The sequence below is a fragment of the Octopus bimaculoides genome, chromosome 16 (genome assembly GCF_046866305.1).
Source record: "Octopus bimaculoides isolate indiv1 chromosome 16, ASM4686630v1, whole genome shotgun sequence".
Classification (NCBI taxonomy): domain Eukaryota; kingdom Metazoa; phylum Mollusca; class Cephalopoda; order Octopoda; family Octopodidae; genus Octopus; species Octopus bimaculoides.
The window spans coordinates 5,357,477-5,382,721 of NC_142943.1; the positions used below are offsets into that span (position 1 = coordinate 5,357,477).

At 37.2% G+C, this 25,245-nt stretch overlaps 1 protein-coding gene across 1 annotated transcript in view; it reads right to left on the reverse strand.

The window, feature by feature from the left end:
- Positions 1-769: 769 nt before the first annotated feature.
- The window catches only part of LOC106883293 (uncharacterized), a 26,538-nt gene continuing 2,062 nt past the window's right edge, over positions 770-25,245 (reverse strand). Inside the window, exons 2-21 of the mRNA XM_089364041.1 lie at positions 24,485-24,605; positions 23,694-23,781; positions 23,242-23,330; positions 22,354-22,417; positions 21,684-21,775; positions 20,335-20,450; positions 20,018-20,087; positions 18,697-18,783; positions 17,764-17,880; positions 17,292-17,357; positions 16,476-16,592; positions 15,942-16,028; positions 15,124-15,180; positions 14,126-14,194; positions 13,459-13,536; positions 12,158-12,370; positions 11,833-11,899; positions 11,019-11,062; positions 9,442-9,508; positions 770-8,805 (exon numbers count right to left, since the gene is read on the reverse strand). Of these exons, the coding sequence (XP_089220167.1) occupies positions 8,080-8,805; positions 9,442-9,508; positions 11,019-11,062; positions 11,833-11,899; positions 12,158-12,370; positions 13,459-13,536; positions 14,126-14,194; positions 15,124-15,180; positions 15,942-16,028; positions 16,476-16,592; positions 17,292-17,357; positions 17,764-17,880; positions 18,697-18,783; positions 20,018-20,087; positions 20,335-20,450; positions 21,684-21,775; positions 22,354-22,417; positions 23,242-23,330; positions 23,694-23,781; positions 24,485-24,528 (2,358 nt within the window). The 5' untranslated portion in view covers positions 24,529-24,605 and the 3' untranslated portion in view covers positions 770-8,079. The remainder of the gene's footprint in view (positions 8,806-9,441; positions 9,509-11,018; positions 11,063-11,832; positions 11,900-12,157; positions 12,371-13,458; positions 13,537-14,125; positions 14,195-15,123; positions 15,181-15,941; positions 16,029-16,475; positions 16,593-17,291; positions 17,358-17,763; positions 17,881-18,696; positions 18,784-20,017; positions 20,088-20,334; positions 20,451-21,683; positions 21,776-22,353; positions 22,418-23,241; positions 23,331-23,693; positions 23,782-24,484; positions 24,606-25,245) is intronic.

Sequence of the window (25,245 nt, forward strand, 5' to 3'; positions counted from 1 at the left end):
ATTTCATAAATTAGCTACAACTGTAGCACGTGGAATATGTGACACACACAACAATGGTGACTCTATGGCCGCTGTCCACCTCACAAGTGATTCTATGGCCACTCCACAGATGTCACCATGGTTACCATCCACCCCACAAGGGACTCTATGGCCGCCGTCCACTCCACAGACATCACCATGGACACTGTCAACTCTACAGGTGACGTTATGGCCACCGTCCACTCTATGGGTAACACTAGCCACTGTCCACTCTGCTGGTGGCTGCAGTTATTGTTCTTTGCTTCAACCCCGTCAAGCTACACACATCTGCATCACCTCAGTCCAACACTCTTAAAAAATGATGGGATGGCCATGGATAGAATGCCTTAGATCATAGCTCTACTTGATCAGGTATAGCCTGGTGTTAAATAACAATACTGTCTATGCACGAACCATCACCTGTTTCAGTCACCAGACTGCGGTCATGCTGGGGCAATGCTTCGAAGAATTTACCGACCCCAGTTTGTTTTAAGCCTGGTGTTTATCCTATCAGTCTCATTTGCCAAACCACAAAGTCATGTGGACATAAACACACCATCAGTTGTCAAGCGGTGTTGGGGGACAAACACAGACACACACACACATATGACGGCTTCTTTCAGTTTCTATCTACCAAATCCACACACAGCTATATTTTGTTTTAGAAAGTTTAATACCCAGTGTCAAGTAAAGTTGATAATCTTGCCCAAGAGTACAACAACAATAATTATAAATCAAAATAACAAGATCGATGTGTTAAGTTAATTTATTGAAAACATTTTTATTTTTATTGTTGGTGTCACAACATACAAACAACAGATGTGTGTTTGTTTATCACAGATAGCAGTTATACACTCAATGCATACACACATTGCATGTGTGTGTGTGTGTGTGTGTGTGTGTGTGTGTGAATATATATGTATATCTATATACATGTATATACACATGCTCACACACACAAAAACACAAATTTTATTATGTTGATACATGCCCACATATATACACATACACATTGTATAAACGAGTTTGATTGTGAAAAATTAATTTGTTTTCATAGACACATGCACATATAGACATACATACATACACACATACACAAATATATCTATATATACATACATAACACACACGTTACACACATGTATATGTACATTATATATATATATATATATATATATATATATACACACACATTTCTTCTAATATATATATATATATATATATACATAAATGCATACACCCACTTATACAGACACATATACACATACATGTATACACACACACATTCCAATATATATTTTATTGAATTTGTATTGATTTTACATAAACCCATACCTGATCTGTATAAAGTAGATATGGAATAAATAACAGGAAGAGGAGAAGTGTGAGTAGGGTTTTAGAATTAAATAAGTTTTCTCTGATTTGGAAATTAAACATTTTTACAACAACAATAACAAAAACTCTTAGTTTCTTAAGTTCACACCAAAGACAAGAATTGAACTCCTCATCTTGTCAACTGGAGACATCTAACAGATTATCAACTTCCTGATAATGCTTCCATAGCATCTAGGTCACCCATTTCGGAGAAGGGATTTAAATGATTAAATCAACCCCCAGTATTTGACTGGTACCTTATCTGGAAGTCTGTCAGTTACAGCAACAAGGATTCCACTTGATTTGATTAAGAGATCAGCTTGCTTATGAATTAACATGCAAGTGGCTGAGTACACCACAGACGTGCGTACCCTTAATGCAATTCTTGGGAGATTCAGTATGACACAGAATGTGGTAAGACTGGCCCCTTTGAATTACAGGTACAACTCTCTTTTGCTTGGTGGAATTTGAACTCAGAATGCAGCAGACAAAATACCGCTAAGCATTTTGCCCAGCGTGCTAATGATTCTGTTAGCTCACCACGTTAATAATAATAATAATAATAATACCACCAACAAATTCAGATTTTTTTTCTTTGTATTAGAATTGAGACTGTGTGATGCTTACATTATTTTCAAGGACAAAAAGTGTATACAGAAGTAGTTGTAATACTTAATGATAGTCTAACGACCATCACCAACAATAACAAGGTGGTGGGGAATGACAAGTGTGTGTGTGTATGAGAGATGAACATGACATGAGAAGGAAGACATATAAAATGGAAAGTAGTTCAAAATACAGATGACTACAGAAAAACAAAACAGAAACCCACCCCCCGCAAAAAAAAAATCTCTGCTTTAGTTTTTATAAGTTATTCAGAAAAGGGGCGGCGCCCATGGATATTTCTGAAACCTCCATATTAGGTCTCCTTTAAGTTTTGGTTCCATGTACTGGCATTCAGGAAATAACTTGGGACATAAGTCTCTCTCTCTCTCTCTTTCTATATATCTATATATATATATATGTATGTATATAGCCATCTTGTTTTTCATATATTCCCTTCTGCCTCACCAACTGTCATTTTGGTGCCCCTTACTACCTCTCTAGAATATGATCTTCTTTCAATGTAGATGTCTCACATCTTTTGTCAATCACATCATACATCACCCAAATGGCACCTTGGCCCTAACTACTAGCCTCTAACCCAGAAATAGAGCGAAGCAATTTCTAGCATATTTTTTTATGAGGTGGCCACATCAACCAGGATTGGTGTCTTTGATCAGCAGTTTTAGAAATGAAGAGATGGAGAAGCTATAATTAATGTCTCCGAGTTATAATGAAACACTTCCTGTGCCTCTAGAAAGCTTCTGGAATTTGATCTTTAGCTCTAGTTTTATAGCTTGAAGTGGATGAGAGATGTACCTGGATAAGACACCACTCTATCACAAGTATACCACTACCAGTCTGATGTTTAGCTCATGTTTTATGTTACATTAATTTATCCCAAGTAACATTCCTACACAAGCCACTATGTTCATGCCCTGTTGAACATCACTGCCTGGCCATTCAGCCTTTCATAGATTCCATTCTGATGCAAACATGCAGACCAGGTGTCTGATTTGAGGATATTTTCTTCCCTCCAGCCTACCAATTTCAGAGACATTGTAAAGGCCTTTGAGATCTGGTCCTTCCCTTCAGGCAGAAACCCAGCCTACATAGGTGAAGTGTGAGTATACCATCGAATAACAATCAACTGTGGCATGTCGGAGTATAGTGTGTGATGGAGGAACAACCATATGCAACTGGATCCACACTCAACACTTATTGCACACAACTAGCTCCGCCCTGTACAATTGTTACATAAGACTAACTCTACCAGTTAAGAGGAGGTAATGTGAGAGACGCTCATGCTATGGTCCGCTCTAAAAAGTTTACATTGCAATAATTTACTCTACATTTCCACGTTGGTATCATTCACCATATATATATATTAACATAATTAATAACTCCCTTTGTATATCATTTACACAGGCATCAACATAATCAATTCACCTGTATACCATTTGCCCAGACAACATTTACACATAAATTAACATAATTAATTTCACTTGTGTACCATTTACACTTTAACATGGCTTTAACATAATTCCATTTTTATATCATTTCCATGATACCATAATGTTAACATATACATTAACAGAATACCATTTGCATATCATTTACATATAAGCATGGTACCAGCATTTACACATTAACATATTTCCATTTTTATATCATTTACATGATATTAAAATGTACATATACATTATCATAATTAATTTGACTTGTATATCATCTTACCTATTACAATGCTAATAACATGCAAATTACAGTAACAGTCCTTTGTTTTGCCACTAATTATTTTGTTAATTAAAGTGGTATTACTGCTGTTTTATCAATCATTAACAGAACAGTAATAATCCATTATTTTACCATTGTCAAAGATTGGTAATGTTATCATTACTACCATTATTGTTTCGATAGAAACATTTTCTTTTTACTTTTATAAATATTTCACTGACAGACTTTTGAAGTATGGAATCATTTCTCGTTTATTGTTCGAACCCTTTAAATGCATTTATTCGTCTTTAGTGAGGACTTGGTAAGGAAATGTCACAGACCAAACACCCTGAAATTGCTATACTCTAACTTAGCCATGACCACACTATAAATTCTGTAATGATGTGGGGGTCTTTGAGGGAGCAGAACAGTTTTCTACTTTCACAGCTTCTAGCCAGAAGAACTCAATTGATGGGCAAGTAATATGGTACATTAGCTGACAAAGTGAGCTGGCTGCATTGTATTATGTAACTGACCCTTTAGGCTTATGTAATTAAGGTCAGCTTTCTGAAACACGTGTATATTATACAAAGCATAAATACTAATTATGTTTTCTGCATTCCATTTTCTATATGGAATGCACACTCTGCACAGAAGTTGATCTGGAGTCATAGAGGTTGTGTGGAAACTTTTTGGTAAAGTGTCAAGTCTTCTGAAGCACATGCTGGATTATACATACATGTGTGTGAGTATGTTTTTATTCATACACACACACAGCGTGTCTTTTAGATTTGTTTAGAATTCTATTAGAAATGTAATGTCTCAATACAAGGAATATATTTTGGTTAATCCAACTTTTTTAGGATCAAGCTACCATAACATGTCATGCTTCTGATTAGGCTGGAATGATAATTTACATTTCAGTTTGTAATAATTGTTGTTGTTGTTGTTTAGTTCTAAGCCATCTTTGATTCAACAGACCCATGATTTAAAATACTGCAATCATTCTGTCCTCTGTTAATCGTTTAGCATTCAAATTTCTCTGTCAAATGTAATATTTATTTATTCACATTGTTTTGGATTAATTGTGTATTAATCTTTGTAATTTTGAGATTTCAGTGATATGATTGAATATTTCTAGAATGAAATTTTAATGTAGTTGTGCAAGGCCAGATCTGACAAGTTTGAACATAAAACGGGCAGAATGTTTGGGCCAGTTTAAATGTTTAAGGCCAAAATATGGCCAGTTTAAATGTTTAAGGATTAAGCTGCTTATCTTCAATATCTCCTTTCTTGTTAAGCCCTTTTGATACAAAGTCACACAAGAACCCTTAGTTCTGTGATACAAATTTTGTGGATCTGAGTTAAAACTTTCCATCAAAATTTTACATTAATTTCTGTTCCAAACATCATCTTTGTAATGGCAGTTCTTTTCACCAAATTCTTCATTATTTTCAAGATTAATTGAAACATAGGAAGTGTATATCAGCAGAAATGTGGTAAACAAAAGGGATAATCCCAGATCAGCCTTCGTCCAACAGAGATATGATCAGTAACCATTCCAGTTTCTGTTTTCATAAAATGTATTGACAATCTTATAATCTAATGTGAGCCATCTTTTGTAAGACAGAAAATCGTTTGAGAGTGATTTGGCTGCTATTTCTAGCAAGTAAAATGTATTTGTCATCAGTTTATGCTATGTTGTTGTTGTTGCTTTTGTGGGAGTTCCAAAATGGTTGTCAGAGAAAATTCTGTGTTCTTGGAGAGCAGTCTGTTCATAAACTTTTGAAAGTACCATTAGTGGCTGAGCCATTGACTTATTCTTCCTGACAAAGCTCTGATATTTCTCTTGGAATTGTGGCTAATGTAGCAGTGTTCCATCTCTGATAATGAGTTTTGTTACCATTTTCATGAGTTTTCTGTCTTTTACAAAGTCTGAGAACAGACAGTGCCCATGGCTGCTCCAGATTCCAATAACATAGAAGAAATAAGATGCTTTAGCAAGAGTACCTTAGACATTTCCTGACATCTTTTAACAGTTGCCATTGTTTAATCCTCGGTCAGTCAGGCTATGATCAGATCTTCCAATTGTGATCAAACTGTCGTTTTATACATCCAATATTATTATTTCCCCTTTTTTTCAAATCTTTGAATAACACCTGCATTTAACTCCATTTATATATATATATACAAAATGTAAAATAATAGGTATTTATGCTTTATACAATGTGCACATGTTTTACATGTACTTAAATGTCCAATTATATAAGATATGCAGCTGTCCCTTTGATTGGTCTAGTCTAGAATTATGAAAACTGTCAAACCATACCAGAGATACAAGTTGGGTGTGGAACCGATCTACTGGGCCCCATAAATCTTGGTAATCTGTCGCACTTTCTGGAACACTCTTTAGAAAATATATACACGTGATCATTTAATGTGTTTTTGATGTTGGCATCGGTTAAACGATTTGACAGGATTCAACTACGTGCAGAACTGCATCAGGTCCCAATGTCAGCTTTGGCATGGTTTCTATGGTTGGATGCCCTTCCTAATGCCAATCGTTTTATGTTATGTACAAAGTGTTTTTATTTTCATGATATAATCTTTGAAAAATGCATTGCTGATTCTTCAGTTTCCCAAAAACTCCTGGAGGCCAAAGCAAGGAATGGTTTCAATGGTCAGTTTCTCTTAATACTTGTATTTTTCTGATCATACCATCTTACTACCGTTTCGTCATGGTTCACAGATTTCTTTGACAGACTCTACATGTGATGTTTATAGATACTAATTTCAAATTTTGGCCCAAGGCCAGCAATTTTGGAGGAGGGAGTATATCAATTACATTGACTCCAGTGTTTAGCTGGTACTTACTTTACAGACCACGAGAGAAAAGTCAACCTTGGCGGCATTTGAATTCAGAATGCAAAGTTAGAATTAATGCCATTACACATTTTGTCTGGAATGGAAACAATTCTGCCAGCTTGCTTCCTTATGATGTTTATAATCATTTAATGTCCACTTTTCCATGCCTGCATGGGTCAGATGAAGGATATGTAGATAGATTATGTCCATACATACCAATTTAGTTCTTTTACATCTAAAGAATTATGTATCTCAATAGGGCACTGACTGATGGAAGCAACAATATTGTGGTCACCTATGATGGTGAATAGATTTGGTTATTTTCATTTTTGGCACGATTATTTGTCGTTTAAAATTCTTCTTTTTTTTAAATGTTTTCTGATTTATCAAGAAATTTTTCAAATGAATAAATACTGTTTTTGTTTTACTTTGATTTTGCTGCAACACAAGGACAAATATTATATAGGAAGACATGTTTAGTTAACACTAATATATTACTGGTATTTGATATGTTCAATCCAGAGATGAAAACACAGAATCAATCATGAGACTAGGAGATGGATTTCAAAATGTTCAGGTATTAAAAGTTATAGTTGAAAATTCCATGTTCTACCAGGTACACAAACGCATACATATTTATAATGATAAAAGGTATAGCATGTGTATGCATGTAGATAACTGTGTTTAAATCCGAACAAGTGGCACATGGAAATATAATATATGCATGTGGAAATTCTTGATTCTCAAAAACCTATGCAAAGCCATTCTATGGACTTAACCCGGGTTACCTATCAGATATCTATATCTATTTATTTATTGTGGGTTAACAAGGTTACCAATGGTTTCATGTAGTGAAAAATTTCTGTTCCCAAACCTAGCACATGATAACTTCAGTACTCATCTCCATCTTCGAGATATATATATATATGTATATACAGACTTACATATACGTTTATATATAACAAATTTGACTATCTCATATATAATCCATGTGATATGTACAAATATTTAAAATAGCAAGTCTGAATAGAGGGACACTAAAACGGTTAACATCATTTGAACTCGTAAACTGTAGATTCATAGTTTTTGATACTTTTAACTAGACTTCCATTTATTGCATATTTCACTTTTTAGATCTCGTGAGGTGGCTATTGATTGGAGGTATGGCCTTTTGTTCATTGGGCATGTATAGTCTTGATTAGACGAGAGGACATGGCCCATGTTGATTGAAAGTGCAGTCTGTATTGATTGAGGGTGTGGTCTCAAGTAACTGAGAGGGTGTGGCCTGTAATGATTAGGGTGTGGCCTCTGTTTAAGAGTATCACTTATATTGCAGCTGTGGTCTGTATTAGTTTTCTTAGCCTTGTATTATAATTCCATTTACATCTGGGATACTTTACAGGAACTGTATTGACCAAGGGTGTGGTCTGCATCGTTGATTAGGAAGGAGGGTTGTTCTGTACTGACTGGGAAGAGGTGGGGGTCTATAACACCTCCCTGAGTTTACAGTTCCGTAGCTTCTTCATTGGTCTGTCCTTCGTGGAAAACAACTGTTAAATTTAAATCTTTATTCATTGGTGGCCGTCCTGGGTCATTATCTTCTGGAGTTCGACTGTGTCGTGACCTGGATGAAGAATGGCTTTCTCTGTCAACATGGGAACTAGGTCGTGACCTCGAGTGACCTTCCCGATCACCATGGGAACCCGATCGATGTTGATGAGAATGTGAACTGCTGCCACCACTACGTGTGTCGCTGTGTCGAGATCTATGCGATGGTCGATAGTTTCCCCCTTGCTCACGTGTCCTGTCCGTTTGTGAGTAATGGTGGGTTTGTCTCGATCGGTGGACAGGTGTGTAACTACCATAGTCACTGTCTTCATGTTGGTTGTATGCCCGTCGTCCTGAGTGCACCGGTGTGTAAGACCCAGAAGTAGGGCTGTCTGTGGTTGTTGGACTCTGCCAGTTTGATGACCTGTCGTGTCTGTTATGTCTGTGGCCAGAATGATCACTCTCTGCACGTCTGCTAGAGTGATGACCAGGAGTGTCGCTGTCCACTCCATGTCTACTGGAGTGATGCCCTGGAGTGTCACTCTCCACTCCATGTCTACTGGAGTGATGCCCTGGAGTGTCACTGTCCACTCCATGTCTACTGGTGTGATGTCCAGGAGTGTCACTTTCCAGCCCATGTCTACTTGAGTGATGCCCTGGAGTATCACTCTCTGCTCCAGGCTAAAAGAGAAATAAATAAAGAAAAACAATAGTAAAAACAAATATTGATTCATCAGAGAGTCAAATGACTACAAATTTAGATGGAGTATAAATACAAACTGAAATATATATATATAAATATAAAGGGGCGCTGAAAGGTTCCTGGTTTTGGGTAAAAGTAAATAGAGGACAATCAATTATGATTTTATTCAACATATTCCCTTCCCAAATTCACACACTTATTGCAGCAGTTCTTAAGTTTTTCTAAACCCTGTAAAAGAACTCGGAAGGTTGGGCCTCCAACTAGGCCTTTCACTATACCCTTAAAGTTGAGAACTTTTCAGCACTCCTTTGTGTGTGTATTTTCACATGAACACATACACACAGTCACGTATATTAAACATTAATATCACATACTTAGTATCTTATGGTAGGGGCTGCAGTTTTTTTTTTTTTTTAATCCAAGAAAGCTCTTTTTAAAGATGTATATAGAGTTAAAAAAACAATCCCAGAATTGTACAAGAGCAGCAGACCATTAGTGAGGTGAGTTGGCATTGATAAGCAGCCAAAAATTAGTCTCTGCCAATCTCATTCCCTTCTGATAGCCTAACGAGTCTGAAGGGGTTAACGCAGGACTTGAACAAACATTTTACTTACTTCTGAGCAATATGAAATTCTAGTCACATGTTCATTATGGGATCTGGGTCGTCTAGATTCTGGTGTCCTACAATATAACGAGATACATGATTAACATAATTAGAATATAATGCTGCAGACAGAATATAAGCCATTTACTCTTTTACTTGTTTCAGTCATTTGAATGTGGCCATGCTGGAGCACTGCCTTTAGTTGAGCAAATCGACCCCAGGACTTATTCTTTGTAAGCCCAGTACTTATTCCATAGGTATCTTTTGGCGAACCGCTAAGTTACAGGGACATAAACACACCAGCATCGGTTGTCAAGCGATGTTACACAGACACACACATATATATATATACAATGGGCTTCTTTCAGTTTCTGTCTACCAAATCCACTCACAAGGCTTTGGTCGGCCCGAGGCTATAGTAGAAGACACTCGCCCAAAGTGCCATGCAGTAGGACTGAACCTGGAACCATGTGGTTGGTAAGCAAGCTACTTACCACGCAGCCACTCCTGTGCTTATATGCAAATTTATTCAAATAAGCAAGCCACTCCCTTCTTACCACTTTTATAATTGGTGATATTTATATTTACTACAGTGAACAGATTTGTTGGCTACCACGACAAATCCAGTCAGTTTTAACCGATAGCCTGACATAACATGGCTGCATTATAAAACAACAGCAACAACAAATAACCGCTTTACAAAAAGTACAGCATTCATGGAATGTTCAATATAATCTCTTGGAAAAAGCAACAAATTCCAGGAAATGTTAAAATCCATGAATGCTGTAGTTTTTGTAAAACCATTATTGGGCAGTTATTTGTTGTTGTTTTAAATATTGACACATTTGTATTTTTTTTCTTTTCAAAGTTTGTAACTTTTATGATATTTATTTATTTATGGGTTGCAGTCATGCTGGTGCACCACCATATATTCAATTGCTTTTTCCAGTTTTTGTTGAGATTGTCTTGAAATGTATATATTATTGTCCTTTCTTTGAAAGACTTAGAATAAGTACTAGGCTTACAAATAAGTCCTAGGGTCAATTTGCTCGACTAAAGGCAGTGCTCCAGCATGGCCCCAGTCAAATGACTGAAACAAGTAAAAGAGTAAAAAAAGAGAGTAAATTAACAACAATCTAGTAAGTTATTCACTAATAAATACATAAGAACACATGCAAAACTGTTGTACAGGCTCATGTCTAACAACAACCTCTACTGTGATATACCAATAAATACATCACAACAATCTTCACAGCAGTAGACCAATATATGCCACACAACAATATTTGTAGTAATAAATATATATTGTACAAACTGTGTAGTAACATCAATATTTACACTATACAACAATCTCTACTGTGATATACCAAGATATATCTATATATATATATATATATATATATACCACAACAACCTCTGTAGTGATATACAGAGATATACGCCACATAACAAAGAACTATAATTCCAAATAATCATTTAATCTGAGATGTGGCACAGTGGTCCCTGCCAAACAAGATGTGAACCAATCCACAACTAGGCAGCACTACAACAGTAACAACAGTTCTATTAAAAGAATTTTTTACTTACCCAACGGGAACGGCAGATCTGGTATGTCTGGAGGAAGAGGAAGTCTGAAGAAGGAAGCAATGCATTACAGGTATTATATAAGAATGCAGTGTCAGAAAACAAGATTTCTTTGAATTTATTTGATACTTTATTCAGTATTGTTATTTGATACACTCATAAGTCTGTATGATATTAATTAAAACTTCCTGTTAAATCTCATTAACAAGTCTGATTGTACTGAAAAATCTGATGTTACAAATCATCCAGAAACAGCCTGTTTCTAACTACAACCACCACATCATTAGTAGGAGTTTGAATACATTAATCAGGAGAAGAGACAGTACTTTGACATGTGGTCCAGGATTGTATAACTCTGATGTGACTAATGTGCCATTTAATTTGGCCATATTCAGCCCAAATATTCTACTGGTTTATGTTAGAACTGGCCATATCCAACTTTTCACACCTACCATACAATGTCATTCTAAAGATATACCAACATATCATTGAAATCTTAAAACCACAGGATAATGTGTGATTAATTTAAAACAATTTCTTCCTGTCTCTCACACCCCTGTAACTTAGAGGTTCAGCAAAAGAGACTGATGGAATATGCACCAGATTTTAAAAATAAGTACTGGGGTTGATTTTTTTTTTCTACTAAAACCTTTCAAAGCAGTGCCCCAGTATGGCCACAGTCCAACAACTGAAACAAGTAAAAGATTAAAAGACTGCTGGAGTCTGAAGACGACATTGCAAGTGAGAGGTCTGATAGAGATTGTGGGTGAGGTAAGAGGTTGCGTTATTAGGAAGGTGTTGAATAGTTACGACTTACCTTATGACTCATTGGTGGGTCTTGTGTTATGGTAGGGGAAGGTTCCACTGTTTCAGTAGTTTGGTATCTGTAACAAGAAGCGAAAAATAGTCAATTCATCATAGCGAGGAAGCTGAAATTTCAAAGCCATTGCAGACCTTTTTCTTGAAGAATATGAAGGTGTGCACAGATTCTGAGTTAGCTAATATTACAGGTAACTCAATAATAAGTATTCACCAACAATGACCTAACTATTTAACTCTTCTCTAATGGCAGCTGAGCACTCAGTGGATAAGATGTCACTAAAGTAATCAGAGATAACTCATTAATTAGTACTAGTACTCACCTGTAATTAGAAGTAGCTTTCACCTGGTCTTTTCTGATACTCACTGGTTCATTTAAGGAACTGTATGCTGGAGGCGGGGGAGATGTCTCCTTAGAATGTCTACTATAGGGGGACAAATTGCCATCGTTTGTTTCACCCATTCCTTCTACTTCTTCTTCCTCTTCCTCGACTCCGTGAATGGACGACTGGGGATTCCGAGAACCGATTTTGTCTCTGCAAGTAAAAAAAAAACTAAACAGTCAGATCGACATTAATGTTTGTTACCGAAAGAAATGCTTCATTGCATTATATTGTTGCTTAGCCACAAGTCACATCTGATCAATGCAGACCAATGATCAAAAGACATTCCAAATGTGGCAATCTAGTCTGTCCAGTCTGGTCTGTCTAGGACTTCTAATAACTAATTTTGTCTCTACAAGTGATAATTTAACAGTCAGGTCAATGTAGGTTTATGCATATCATACCACTGTGTGGGCCGATATCCCTGCTGACCGGCAGCTGATATTAAATGCTAGCATGGAAAGCGGACATTAAACGATGATGATGATGATGATGAAGGCAGTGAGATGGTAGAATTTTCACACTTTGGGCAAAATGCTCTGTGGCATTTTGCCATATTTATGTTCCGAGTCCAAATTCTAACGTAGTTGACTTTGCCTTTCATCCTTTCAAGGTCGTTAAAGTAAGTACCAGTTGAGCACTGGGTTCAATGTAATCGACTTAGCCCACTCTTCCTCTCATAATTCTGGGCTTTGAGCCAAAATCTGAAACTGGTATCAAATTAACTGCTAAACACTTGTGGTATGCAAATCAGTAGCTCCTCCATTTCTCTGGAACTACTGGAGTTGATGTCTATATAAGCTGATTGTTTCTCTGGGATTAGTCAAACATATGTAGATACCTCTGATGAGAGTCCAATAAGGTTCGAAAATCGATTAAGGCTGTTCATCATTTTTTTTTTTTTTAGTCTACAGGGAAATGGGTGAGTTTGACATGCTTGTACGTCTACTATTAGGTTTACAGAAACTAAGACTTCATAGTGTTGTTATTTAGTCATAGATCAGTTTTGATCTAGAAGATCAAGGATGTTCCATCTGTGGCCATCCAATCCATCCAGCTTTGTATGTCAATCTTTTATTGTTTACTTGTTTCAGTCATTGGACTGTGGCCAACATTTAGTGTTGTGTAACCTAGTGTGATTTGGCTGCTATGTTTAGCAGGTAAAGCAACCACAGAAATCATCCTGCATATGATGTGTGACTGTGAAATAATATAAAGGCAGAGGAGATGGTGTTACTTACCCACAGCTGCGACTCCTGGATTTGGCATAATGTTTTGATTTTGGAGAATGTTTGATTCGGAAAGGTTGGCTCTTTGTCCTGGGGAAAACAGTTGAGAGGAATAACAATTAGTTATTAAGGATTAAGAACTGAGGGATGTGAGGGTGGGGGTGGTACCTAAGTGGGTGGATATAGGGGTACATGGATAGTACTCACTACACTGCAACCCAGCACTAGATCCGAAACAGGTACCCCTGTACCAATACGTATATCCTTTGTATCAGCACCTAGAACAGACCAAGTTAACCCCCTATTCTAGGACCCCAAACAGGTACCCCCATAACAATACATAGCACAAAACCCTTCTAAACAACACTCAGAACAGATATGTCACAAAATCACCTAAAACAATTCAAGGCACCTGCTTTAGAAGTACCCAGGTGGATCTCTATATCAATACCCAAGGTAGCTATCCACTACAGTAGTACCCATTACAGTCCAAAGTTACTTTATACTAATAACCAGGGTAGCAGTACCTGTAACAGTCCAAAGTAAACCCTATACCAATATGTGGGTAGCATTACCCATAACAGCTCAAGTAACTGCTATATCAATCCTCAGGATATCCTACACCCACAATGGTTGGCATTAACTCTCAGCACCAAAACCACCAAGACATTCTACTTACTCGACTTTTGTGTAAGGAATTTCCTTCAGTTGATCTTCAGGCCAATCTTCAGTCTCAATCAAGTTGTAGCTGCAATGATATTCAATAAACATTATCAATACATACACACACACACACATATATGTGAAGGCGCATGGCTCAATGGTTAGAGCATTGAGCTTACAATCGTGAGGTTGTGAGTTCGATTCTCGGACCGGGCTGTGTGTTGTGTTCTTGAGCAAGGCACTTTATTTCACGTTGCTCCAGTTCACTCAGCTGTAGAAATGAGTTGCAGCATCACTGGTGCCAAGCTGTATCGGCCCCTTTGCCTTTCCCTTGGATAACACTGGTGGTGTTGAGAGGGGAGGCTGGTATGCATGGGCGACTGCTGGTCTTCCATAAACAACCTTGCCCAGATTTGTGTCTGGGAGGATAACTTTCTAGGAGTAATCCCATGGTCAGTCATGACCAAAGGGGGTCTCCTCATATATATATGCCACCTCACTCACTCACTCTCTATATATATATATATACATATACACACATGGCACATATATATATATATATATATATATATATATATATATATATATATATATATATATATACATACATATGTGGAACCAGTACACACATGACATATACACACAGCAGAAATGCTTGGTACATACAAACACACATTTTATTTTGGTCAGTTTCTTGCAACTCTGAGATTCTTCGGTGGATGCCCAAGATCTTCAGGTAAGAAATAAAATATATTCATTTCTACACTAGGCACAAGGCCTGAAATTTTGTGGGAAAGGGCCAGTTGATTAGATCGACTCCAAGACTCAACTGGTACTTAATTTATCGACCCCGAAAGGATGAAAGGCAAAGTCGACCTCGGTGGAATTTGAACTCAGAACGTAAGGACAGGTGAAATATCGCTAAGAATTTCATCCAGCGTGCTAACGATTCTGCCAGCTCGCTGCCTTAATAACAATAATAATAACAAAACAATAAAAACTTGCTGAACGTACACAAAATGGTTTTTCAGTTCTTCAGGAGGACGTCTGTTTGGGGATTTACTTCGTCTTCTGAAAAATACAAGATCAAGCAATAAAAATACGAAACAACTATCCAAAAAATACGGATTTCAGATTTAGGCACAAGGCCAGCAAGATCAGGGGAGGGGTAAGTCAATTATATTGACCCCACAGCAATCAACTGGTACTTCTTTTACTCACCTCAAATGGATGAAAGGCAAAATTGCTCTTTGTGGGACTTGAACTCGGAATGTAAAAACAGACAAAATACTGCTAAGCCTTTTACAATGTCACACAACGCACACATACAACATAAGTACATGCACACACATACACAAGACACACACACCATAAAATGGCATTTAGACATATATATATACATACACACAATACACCAACATCACATGATACAAATACACACACATACTTGGTTACCCTGTCAGTGCTGGTGCCATGTAAAAAGCACCCAGTACACTCTGTAAAGTGGTTGGCATTTGGAAGGGCATCCAGCTGGAAAAACCTTGCCAAAGCTGACCTTGCCTGTGCTTGTGCCATGTAAAAAGAGACACAGAGATTTGGTACAGGCTCCTGCCTGGCCGGATCCTGTCAAGCCATCCCACCCATGCCAGCATAAGAGAAGGACGTTAAACGATGATGATGATGATGATAGACACTAATGTCACACAAAGACTCAGATATACATTCACATACACACACAACAGAGCTGATGATCTAAAACGTCTCCAATACAAAACCAAATCACAGACATATCTGATTCTGTCGACAACAACCACAGCAGTCCCCAAACTCACCGTCTTCTCCGTTTCTGGATCCCATCAGCTGTAGCACCAACTCCACCACCGCCAACAGTTGTAGAAGAATGACTTGGAGAGACAGTACTAAAAGAGAAATATAAACAGCTGCCATTATCAAATATACAGACATTAAAATATGAGGGGGAGGGGCTGAAAAGTGCCTGGCTTTGAGGGTATTGTGAAAGGCCTGGTTGAAGGCCCAACCATCCAAGTTCTTTTATAGGGCTTAGAAAAACTGAAGGGCTGCAACAATAAATGTGTGAATCTGTGAGGGGAATATGTTGAATAAAATCATTATGAACTGATCAATCCTGTTTTTCTTTTAACCAAAGCCAGGATCTTTTCAGCATCCCCTCATGTGTAGGAAGAAGGGGAGGTGATGAAGGAGAAGAAGGGAGGTGATGAAGGAGAAGAAGAGAGGGAGATGAGAAAGAGAAGGAGGAAAAACAAGAGAAGAAGAAGAAATAATAAGGAGGAGGAGGAGGAGAGGATAAAGGATGCAAGAGTTGTAATAAAGAGAAGTCAACTTACTCCTCTCTGACTGTTGATGGCCGTGAATTGTCACCTGAACTAAGTCCACCTCGGGATGGGTATAAGGGAGGTCTGCGACAAGATACATCAGAATCACTGTTGCTGGTCATTTCTTTCCTGGAGGAGAGAGAGAAAGAAAGAGAAAGAGAGAGAGATAGAGAGAGATAGAGAGATAGAGAGATAGATAGAGAGAGAGAGAAAGGAAACGTTACTTATATTTAGAATACCTCTGAGTGTCTGTAATGTATATGTGTGTGTGTGTTTGTGTCATAAAGTGCTCCCCCTGAAGAACTGCATCTGCATCTCTGGACCTGCATCTCCAATGCATCATTAATACCCATTCATTACAGAAGATGCAAATATGGCAAAACATGCAAAAGGAAGAAATCGTCTAATCTGCTTGCTGTGTTAATCCTATTCTTCCATTTATATACAGACATAAATTGTGGACGGTGCCGGTGCCGCCTGACTGGTACCAATGCTGGTGGTACGTAATAAGCACCCTTCAAATGTGGGTCAATGCCAAGGCTGCCTGGCTGGCTCCCCGAGCTGGTGGAATGTAAAAAGCACCATCCGAACATGGTCGGTGCCAGTGCCGCCTGACTGGCTCCCATGCCGGTGGCACGTAAAAAGCACAGACACTTGTATATAGATTTTCTCTGCGAGAGAGAGTGTTAAGAACCAACTACATCTGAATACCAAAGAAGGTGATGCTCTGCTCAAAAGAAATTTTCTGCCCCACAATAAATGCCCAGAAACACCCAGACACACCACAACTGTTCCAGGGATGAAGAACTAAACATTGGAATACTCTACCTGTGCCGTCTTGTTGTACTGGACTTTTCGCTGTCATTGTCGGACCCTTTTTTATTAGATGTGTACCTGAAGGGAAGAGGAATGATAATACAGGGGGTTAATATAGTGGGGGATGTAGGAAAAGTAAATAAGTAACTGCAAGACGCTGATGTCTACTCAGCCGCCTGGTGATTATCATTTGTGATTGCTCTCTCCACTACTTGACAGCCAGTGCTGGTTTGTTTACATCCCATAACTTAGTGGTTTGGCAAAAGAGACCAATAGAATAAGTCCCAATTTTTAAAAAAAAACAACATAAGTACAAGATTGATTTGTTTGGCTAAACCGTTCAAGACTGTGCTCCAGTATGGCCACAGACAAATGAGTGAAGCAAGTAAATGATAAAAGGTTGGGGAAAAATACTTGACAAATAATGTTGAAGAATTCAGAAGATTCCAGAGAAGAAACCATAAAACAAGCACTGAATATTTACCTTTTCTTATAGTTGTGTTCGCTGTCACTGCCTGACATAGCACGGCGCTGTACCTGAAACTTTAGTTTGTCACTCTTTGTAGACATAGGCGAATCCTTTCCAGATGTGTAAAGACCCCTGCAGGAGAAAATAATAATAATAATAATAATAATAACGATAAGACCCCTGCACTAGGAAATAATAACAATAATAATGATGATGATGATGATCCTTTTTATTATAGGCACAAAGCCTGAAATTTGGGGGAGGGGGGGGTCGTCGATTACATCTACCCCAGTACGCAACTGGTACTTATTTTATTGATCCCAAAAGGATGAAAGGTAAAGTGGGCCTTGGCAGTATTTTAACTCAGAACAAGGCGGCAAGCTGACAGAAACGTTAGCAGGCCAGGCGAAATGCTTAACAGCATTTTGTCTGTCTTTACGTTCTGAGTTCAAATTCCACCGAGGTTGACTTTGCCTTTCATCAGACACACCACATTTGGGCATTTAATATAAAAATTCTAATTTTCAGACCTACGTTCCAAACTTTTGGCTATGACTGGTACTTCATGATTATGTAAGACCCCATTCAGTGAAAATAACCCAAGAAAAGGTAAGTTCATTAGGCTTGGAAGCTCTACGCCACCCTCCCAAGGTGTTCTTGCAATCAACCAATCAGAAAAGAGATAACGATCAAGTATCAATGAAAATCATTGATACTAGTTTCTAGGTGAGAAAATATTATTGCTAACAATGGTGATTATAATTTGAATGAATAAATACATTTGTGATATATTTTATGCTAATTTGAATTCATTATATGAAATGTAACATTATTTTCCAGTAACCCTAATATAAAACTATGACCGTTCCCTTGTGACAAAGGTAAGAGATATCAATGGTAAAAAGAATTCGTTTAAAGGAATTAAGACCAATGTGAGGGGAGACTTACCCAGCAGAACTTGATTCCCAAGGATACGATCTGGTACTTCGTGGTGAGTCTTTACCAGGAAGTTCTGGTAAACTCCTTAGACGTGGCCTGGTAAGTACAAGGTAAGTGGTTGTTACAGTGGTGTGTAGAAAGAATAAAGATGATGGGAAATAGTGAATAGAGTCTGTTGGGTAAATGGTGAATAGTGGATATGGTTTATTAGGGATAAGAGAGACAGCAAACATAGTTTGTTATGTGTCTGTGTGTATGTGTATGTGTGTGTATATATATATATATATATATATATATATGCTGGTCCCATTGCTAGAAGGTGGTAGGGATTCACTTCCCTGCTCGCAATTTATTGGATGCAGCAGTGCATTGTTAAACAGCTAGAGGAGATGTCCTTTTGGGGTTAAAAGACCGCAGTAGAGTCCGCTCGAATGGACAACCATGTTAAAGTGGCTACGAATATTACTTGTCAGTACAACTACTGCGTTGATCTCTTAGAGAGATTTTAAAACTAGCATTTTTGCTAGTATATATATATATATATAAACACATATGTATGTATGTGTTGTTTATGTTATAATAATTTAGAAACTTTGAGAGAACATGAAATAATTTGTTTTTGACAGTACAACTTAAAGTAGATAAAGTTATAAATAATAGCATGTAAATATGGAGTTAAAGAAACCCTTTTGGAGAGAAAATATTGAAGGCCCCAGTTGCTATTGTCTATAGCTTTATTTACTCTGAATTCCATTTAAAAAAAATTATATATATATATATATATATATATATATATATACAAGCTCAAATACTTTTAAACAAAATTTTAATATATTAGTATTGTCTGTTTAGCCAATCAGATATTTCCATTTTATCAGGATGCTATCATCTCAAAATTATCATTGATCATTAATCACAAGTGATTCATTTTCTGAGAAGGTCAACACCAACTCAAACACTTGTCTCATCTCATTAATATAGCCATACCAACGTTGAATCAAGAGGATTCATTAGCCTTGCTGAGGACAAGAAAGCCCCTCTAGTGTTGGTGCCTTGATTAACTGCCCTCCCTATACTCTGTAATGTGGCTGGCATCAAGAAAAGCCATACAAACCAGACCCCAAAATGGAATACATGAGCAAAACATGGTTTCTGATATCTCAAGGAGGAATAAGCTCCGAATCGGACTGTGGCAATCTGTCTGATCCATGCCAGCATGGAAAGCCAACATAAAATGATAATGGTTACAATTAAGGCTCAAACAGGCCTGGCTAACAACAACAACTGGTTAACAACAAGAACAACAGCAACAGCAACATAAAATACGTACATTCTAATAGCTTCAGGACTGATCGTGGTAGATAGAGGCAGTTTTGCAACTTGATCACCATAGCAACTAACTGGAAAGAAAAGAAAAAAGAAAAAGCGAATAAGAAATGCAGAAATTTTAGAAGAATTTTAATAATGGAGATTAATTGACTTAGCCCCTCCCCTGAACTTGCACCAAAATTTGAAACCGAATATATTGAGACCAGTGATCTCTCTCTCTCTATCTATCTGTGTCTGTCTATTTATCAATATGACCATTGCTATTTTCAGGTTAACAATACAAAATAGAAGTATTCTACTGCACTCAAAAGAACTTACCACTAATTTTGGGGTCGGAATGGGACCGTCTTTGATGCTTCTTACTGGCAACTCTGATCACTTCTGGTTGGTCCCGGAATCTTTGGTTTTCTTTCATCATACGTTCCGTTCTTCCACTGCACAATTTGGAAAGACACGACATTGAATTAATTAATCATTTCATCAACAACATTTCACAACCCTAATTGTGATAGATTTCACAACTCCTTCACCACCCACCAATCCATTTAGCCATTTTGATAAGGAGCTAAGTGAGAATTTGGAAAAACATGGTGTCAATTTAAAAGTTACAACAGAAGATGAAGAAGCCAGGAAAATTAATTATAACTACTTCAAGTCTTGTATGATTTTAGCATTTTTGCCTTTTCTAAATATTAGACAAACTTCATGTTTGGGTACAGAAATAAATATTAACCTTATTGGGCCTTATTTACCGGGAAATTCACAGAGCAAAATTTCCAAAATATGGCAAACACCATGTTAAAAATATGATCAAACTAAAATTAAATCCTATGTGGTCCTTCCAGCAACCACAGCTATCACAAGGAAGATAATAATTTTTCCATAATTCAAAGCAGGATTAGAAATTTGAAATTGAAATTAAGGAATTACAAAAGAAAAGGGGCATAAAGTTTATATATTTATTTTTGTCTTTGTTTACTTAATGTGAAATTGTTAAAATTTCTATTCATTGGTAATCATGTATAGCACTATTTCATTCTTTTTAAAAATCATCAGTATGACATAACTTATGGAGTGAGACATTTTCTTAAAGATGGAAATAATTACAATCTGCAGGAAATTCATGGAATGGGTCTGTTCTCATGTTACACTGGTTTCTTTGTTGATTTGATTATATTTTCTCCATTTTTTCCAGCCATGAATTTCACCACACCTAAACACTTCTGGCAGAGTTTATTTACAGCACAAAGACAACTGGTTACAACTGATGAACTATTGGAAATCTGAGAAGATTTTGATAAAGACCAACGGAAATTCAATCAAACATTCCCAGAAAATGATTTGGAGTCTGTGGAATATTAAAGATTTCAAGTAGAAAGTGGTGATGATGTGTCTAAAGCAAGTGAGCCATGGTTCTCGACCAGTTGATGCTAGTGGTGATAGAATATTGGTATTAGATTCATAGGTTACCAATTCCAGAGAACCTTAATCAGTTTGCATTTTATGTGCGAGACATGCGGACATATGTGTGTGTGTGTGTTGGTGTTTATATCTTCTGGGTGTGGGGCTCTGGTGCAGACATTTGTTACCTTTCCATGCTGAGGGCTTTGGAAGTCATTATGTTGTTAGGGTTCACAGAAGAATGTCTACAGGAGATCATGGCTTACCTAAAGAATGCGTGGTGTTCCACACAGCATCTCCATAAATGTTTACAGGCCACTTTGTTGTTAGATTCAAATGCATACCAATGTTCATCACACTGAAATACAAAAAAAAAAAAAAAAGATATAAAAAAACAACCACGGCAAAAAAAAGGTCAGATCTTTCATCATATAACATATTCTTTTATTCGTTTACTTGTTTCAGTCACTTGACTACGGCCATGCTGGAGCACTCCCTTGAAAGGTTTTAGTTGAACAAATCGACCCCAGGACTTATTTCTCAAGCCTAGTACTTATTCTATTGGTCTCTTGACAAACGGTTAAATTACAGGGATGTAAACACACCGACACCAGTATGTTGGGGGGACGAGACAAATACAGACACACACACACATACATATATATATCATACGATATATATATATACACACACACATGATGGGCTTCTTTCAGTTTCCATCTACCAAATCCATTCACAAGACTTTGGTCGGCCCAAGGCTGACTTAATGTTTTGGGTTCAAATTCTGCCAAGGTTGACTTTGCGTTTCATCCTTTCAGGGTTAGGTGGTGGTGGTGGTGGTGGTGGTGGTGGTGGTGGTGGTGGTGGTGGTGGTGGTGGTGGTGGTGGTGGTGGTGGTAGAAGAAGTAGTAATAGTTTTAATGGAATGAAACTTACATTTCTGTCTTTGACCTTAATGGAAAATATTTTGTCTTTGAAACGCACTTTGGTAATTCTTGGCCTGGAATGGAACAGAATAGAACAGATGTACATCATGAATAAACATTTGGCTTTTTTTTTTTTTTTGGTGGGGGATTACAGAAAAGGAGAAACAAGGATTATTGTTACCTTAATCATCATCATCATCATCACCATGACAGTCACCAAATTTGTCTTCACTATTACCACCCGTCTTTGTTTCCTCTTCCTCATTTTCATCACCATCATCATCGCTGTCACTACCCTCCTCTTCATCACCACCACCACCTCCTCCTCATCATCATCAGCAGCATTAATACCCTCACCACCATGCTTACCCCAGAAGTCCAAATTTCCCTTCCACTTTCTCTGATCCTGTCAATGACCATTCCTAGCCCCTCCCACCTCTTCTTTCATCTATGCACTACTACAACTTATACACTGACTTCAGTTCACAGCCTATACACTACAACTATGACCTATACACTACAATTATTTCTCTATTCCAATCTACATGCGACACGATGAGGCAGAAAAACCTCCCATATTTTAAACAGCCATTAGTGTAGCGCTAGTAAAGATAAGATGATGTTAATGGTGTCTTCCTGTAGCTAATGCTTTACCATTTATTCTTCAGTGACCATTATAGTTCAGGTTGATGTATATGATGCATTTCTTGTCGAAACTTTCATTAACAATGGTGAATCCAAGAAGTTATTTTATTGCAGCCTGCACATTCATCCCATTACAACAAACACAACAATCTATGTACTAACACCACTCAACTACTGCAACCAATACACCACTGTAACTTCACAACTATAGCCTATACACTATTCTCAGGCATATAGATAATATGATACTCACCAGAAATAGTTCCCAACCTTATTTTTGTTCTTGTGCAAAATAATTCCGGCTGGTGTAATTCCAAGCATGTACTCCATATTGCTTTCACCCTGCCAACAGAATGACAGTTTATATGAGTTTCACTATGGCAACCAAATAATTGTCACATATTATATTACAGATAAATTCCTCTATTTACATAATATCGAGGTCTCTTTCATCCTTTTGTTGTCATACCATTACTAATATATATAAATTAGTGTACATTTATACACAAAGAGGCAAGCCTTTAAGAGGTTGCCTAGCATACTAGAAAGACCAGTCAAAGAGTCCAAACCACATATTATTGGCCCAATGACTTTTGCAAGATCCGACAAAATCTGTTTCAACACATGGATTCATATTAGTAATTTTGCAAACCAATTACAAAAATTATATAGACATATATAAAATCATAAACCTCTCCACCTTACCTTTACAGGATGAAGATCAACGCCATACATTTCTAACCATTTGGCTTTCTCCAAGAATCTGTATTCTGCCACAGCAGGAACTTGACCCCTGTAAGTATACATCATAATTGATTATATATATGTACACGCGTACATGTGTGTGGTATCTATATATATTTTATGGATACACAAACAGATATATATTGTTATGCATAATAATATATATATAAAACAAAGTAGAATGGAAAAAACTACAGAAGATTGTATTATATGGTTAAAGAATATATTAAAATCGTCAAGTTAGGAAAATGATATAACGATTTTAATATATTTTTTTACCAAATAATACAAATCTTCTGTAGTTTTTTCATTCTATTTTGATTTTTTATACATCCAACCATGTGCTTTCACATACCAACTGTCTCTCACACACACACACACACACATATATATATATAGTTTTCATGTTCTGAATTGATGGGAGGCGGTCAGTTGATTAGACGAACCCCAGTACTTGACTGGTACTTTAATTTACTGACCCTGGAGGGATGGAAGTCAAAGTTGATCCTTATGGGATTATAAAGACCAAGCAAAAAAAACAAAAAACAAGTCAGAAAACTACCACAAAGTATTTTATCCCATTTTTTAACAATTCCACCAATCCCACACCCTTAATAATTAATCTTTAATTCCATTCAACACAACTAAATCTGGGGGTAAGGGCCTAAGGTTTGGACTAAGCTCCTTTGATATGTGAAATGTCTGGGATTATTGGTAAGAAAACAGAAAAAAATGGTTGAAGAGGAACTTACACAAGTCTTCGGTGTAAAACAGCAATGGCTTGCTCATGTTCCATGGACTGGTGCTGTATAAAACGGAATTCAGAAACATAACCATCGGTGTTTATCTTAGGGTTGTAGTCACCGAGTTCAGCTGGAATGATGATGATGATGAGCAGGGATGAGGATGATAATTATAATAATGATTATAATAAAAATAATATACATGGTAATAATAATAATAATAATAATAATAATAATCCTTTCTACTATAGGCACAAGGCCCAGAATTTGTGGGGAGGGGGATAGTTGATTACATCAACCCCTGTGTTTCACTAGTACTTTATTTATTGACCCCAAAAGGATGAAAGGCAATGTTGACCTTGGCGGAATTTGAACCCAGAACGTGAAGACAGACGGAATACCGCTAAGCATTTCACTCGGCCTGCTAACGTTTCTGCCAGTTCGCTACCTTAATAATGATGATGATTTCAAATTTTTGCCACAAGGACAGCATGGGGTGGGGGATAAGTCAATTACATTGACCCCAGTGTTCCACTGGTACTTAAGTTCTCGACCTCGAAAGGATGAAAGGCAAAGTTGACCTCAGTGGAATTTGAACTCCGAACATAGCAGCTAACGAAATACCACTAAGCATTTCGCCCAGTGTGCTAACGATTCTGCCAGCTCATTGTCTTACTCAGAGTCATAATAATAATAATAATAATAATAATAATAATAATAACCACAGTGAGGGAGATGTAGATGAAGGGGTCATTACAAAGATGGGTTAT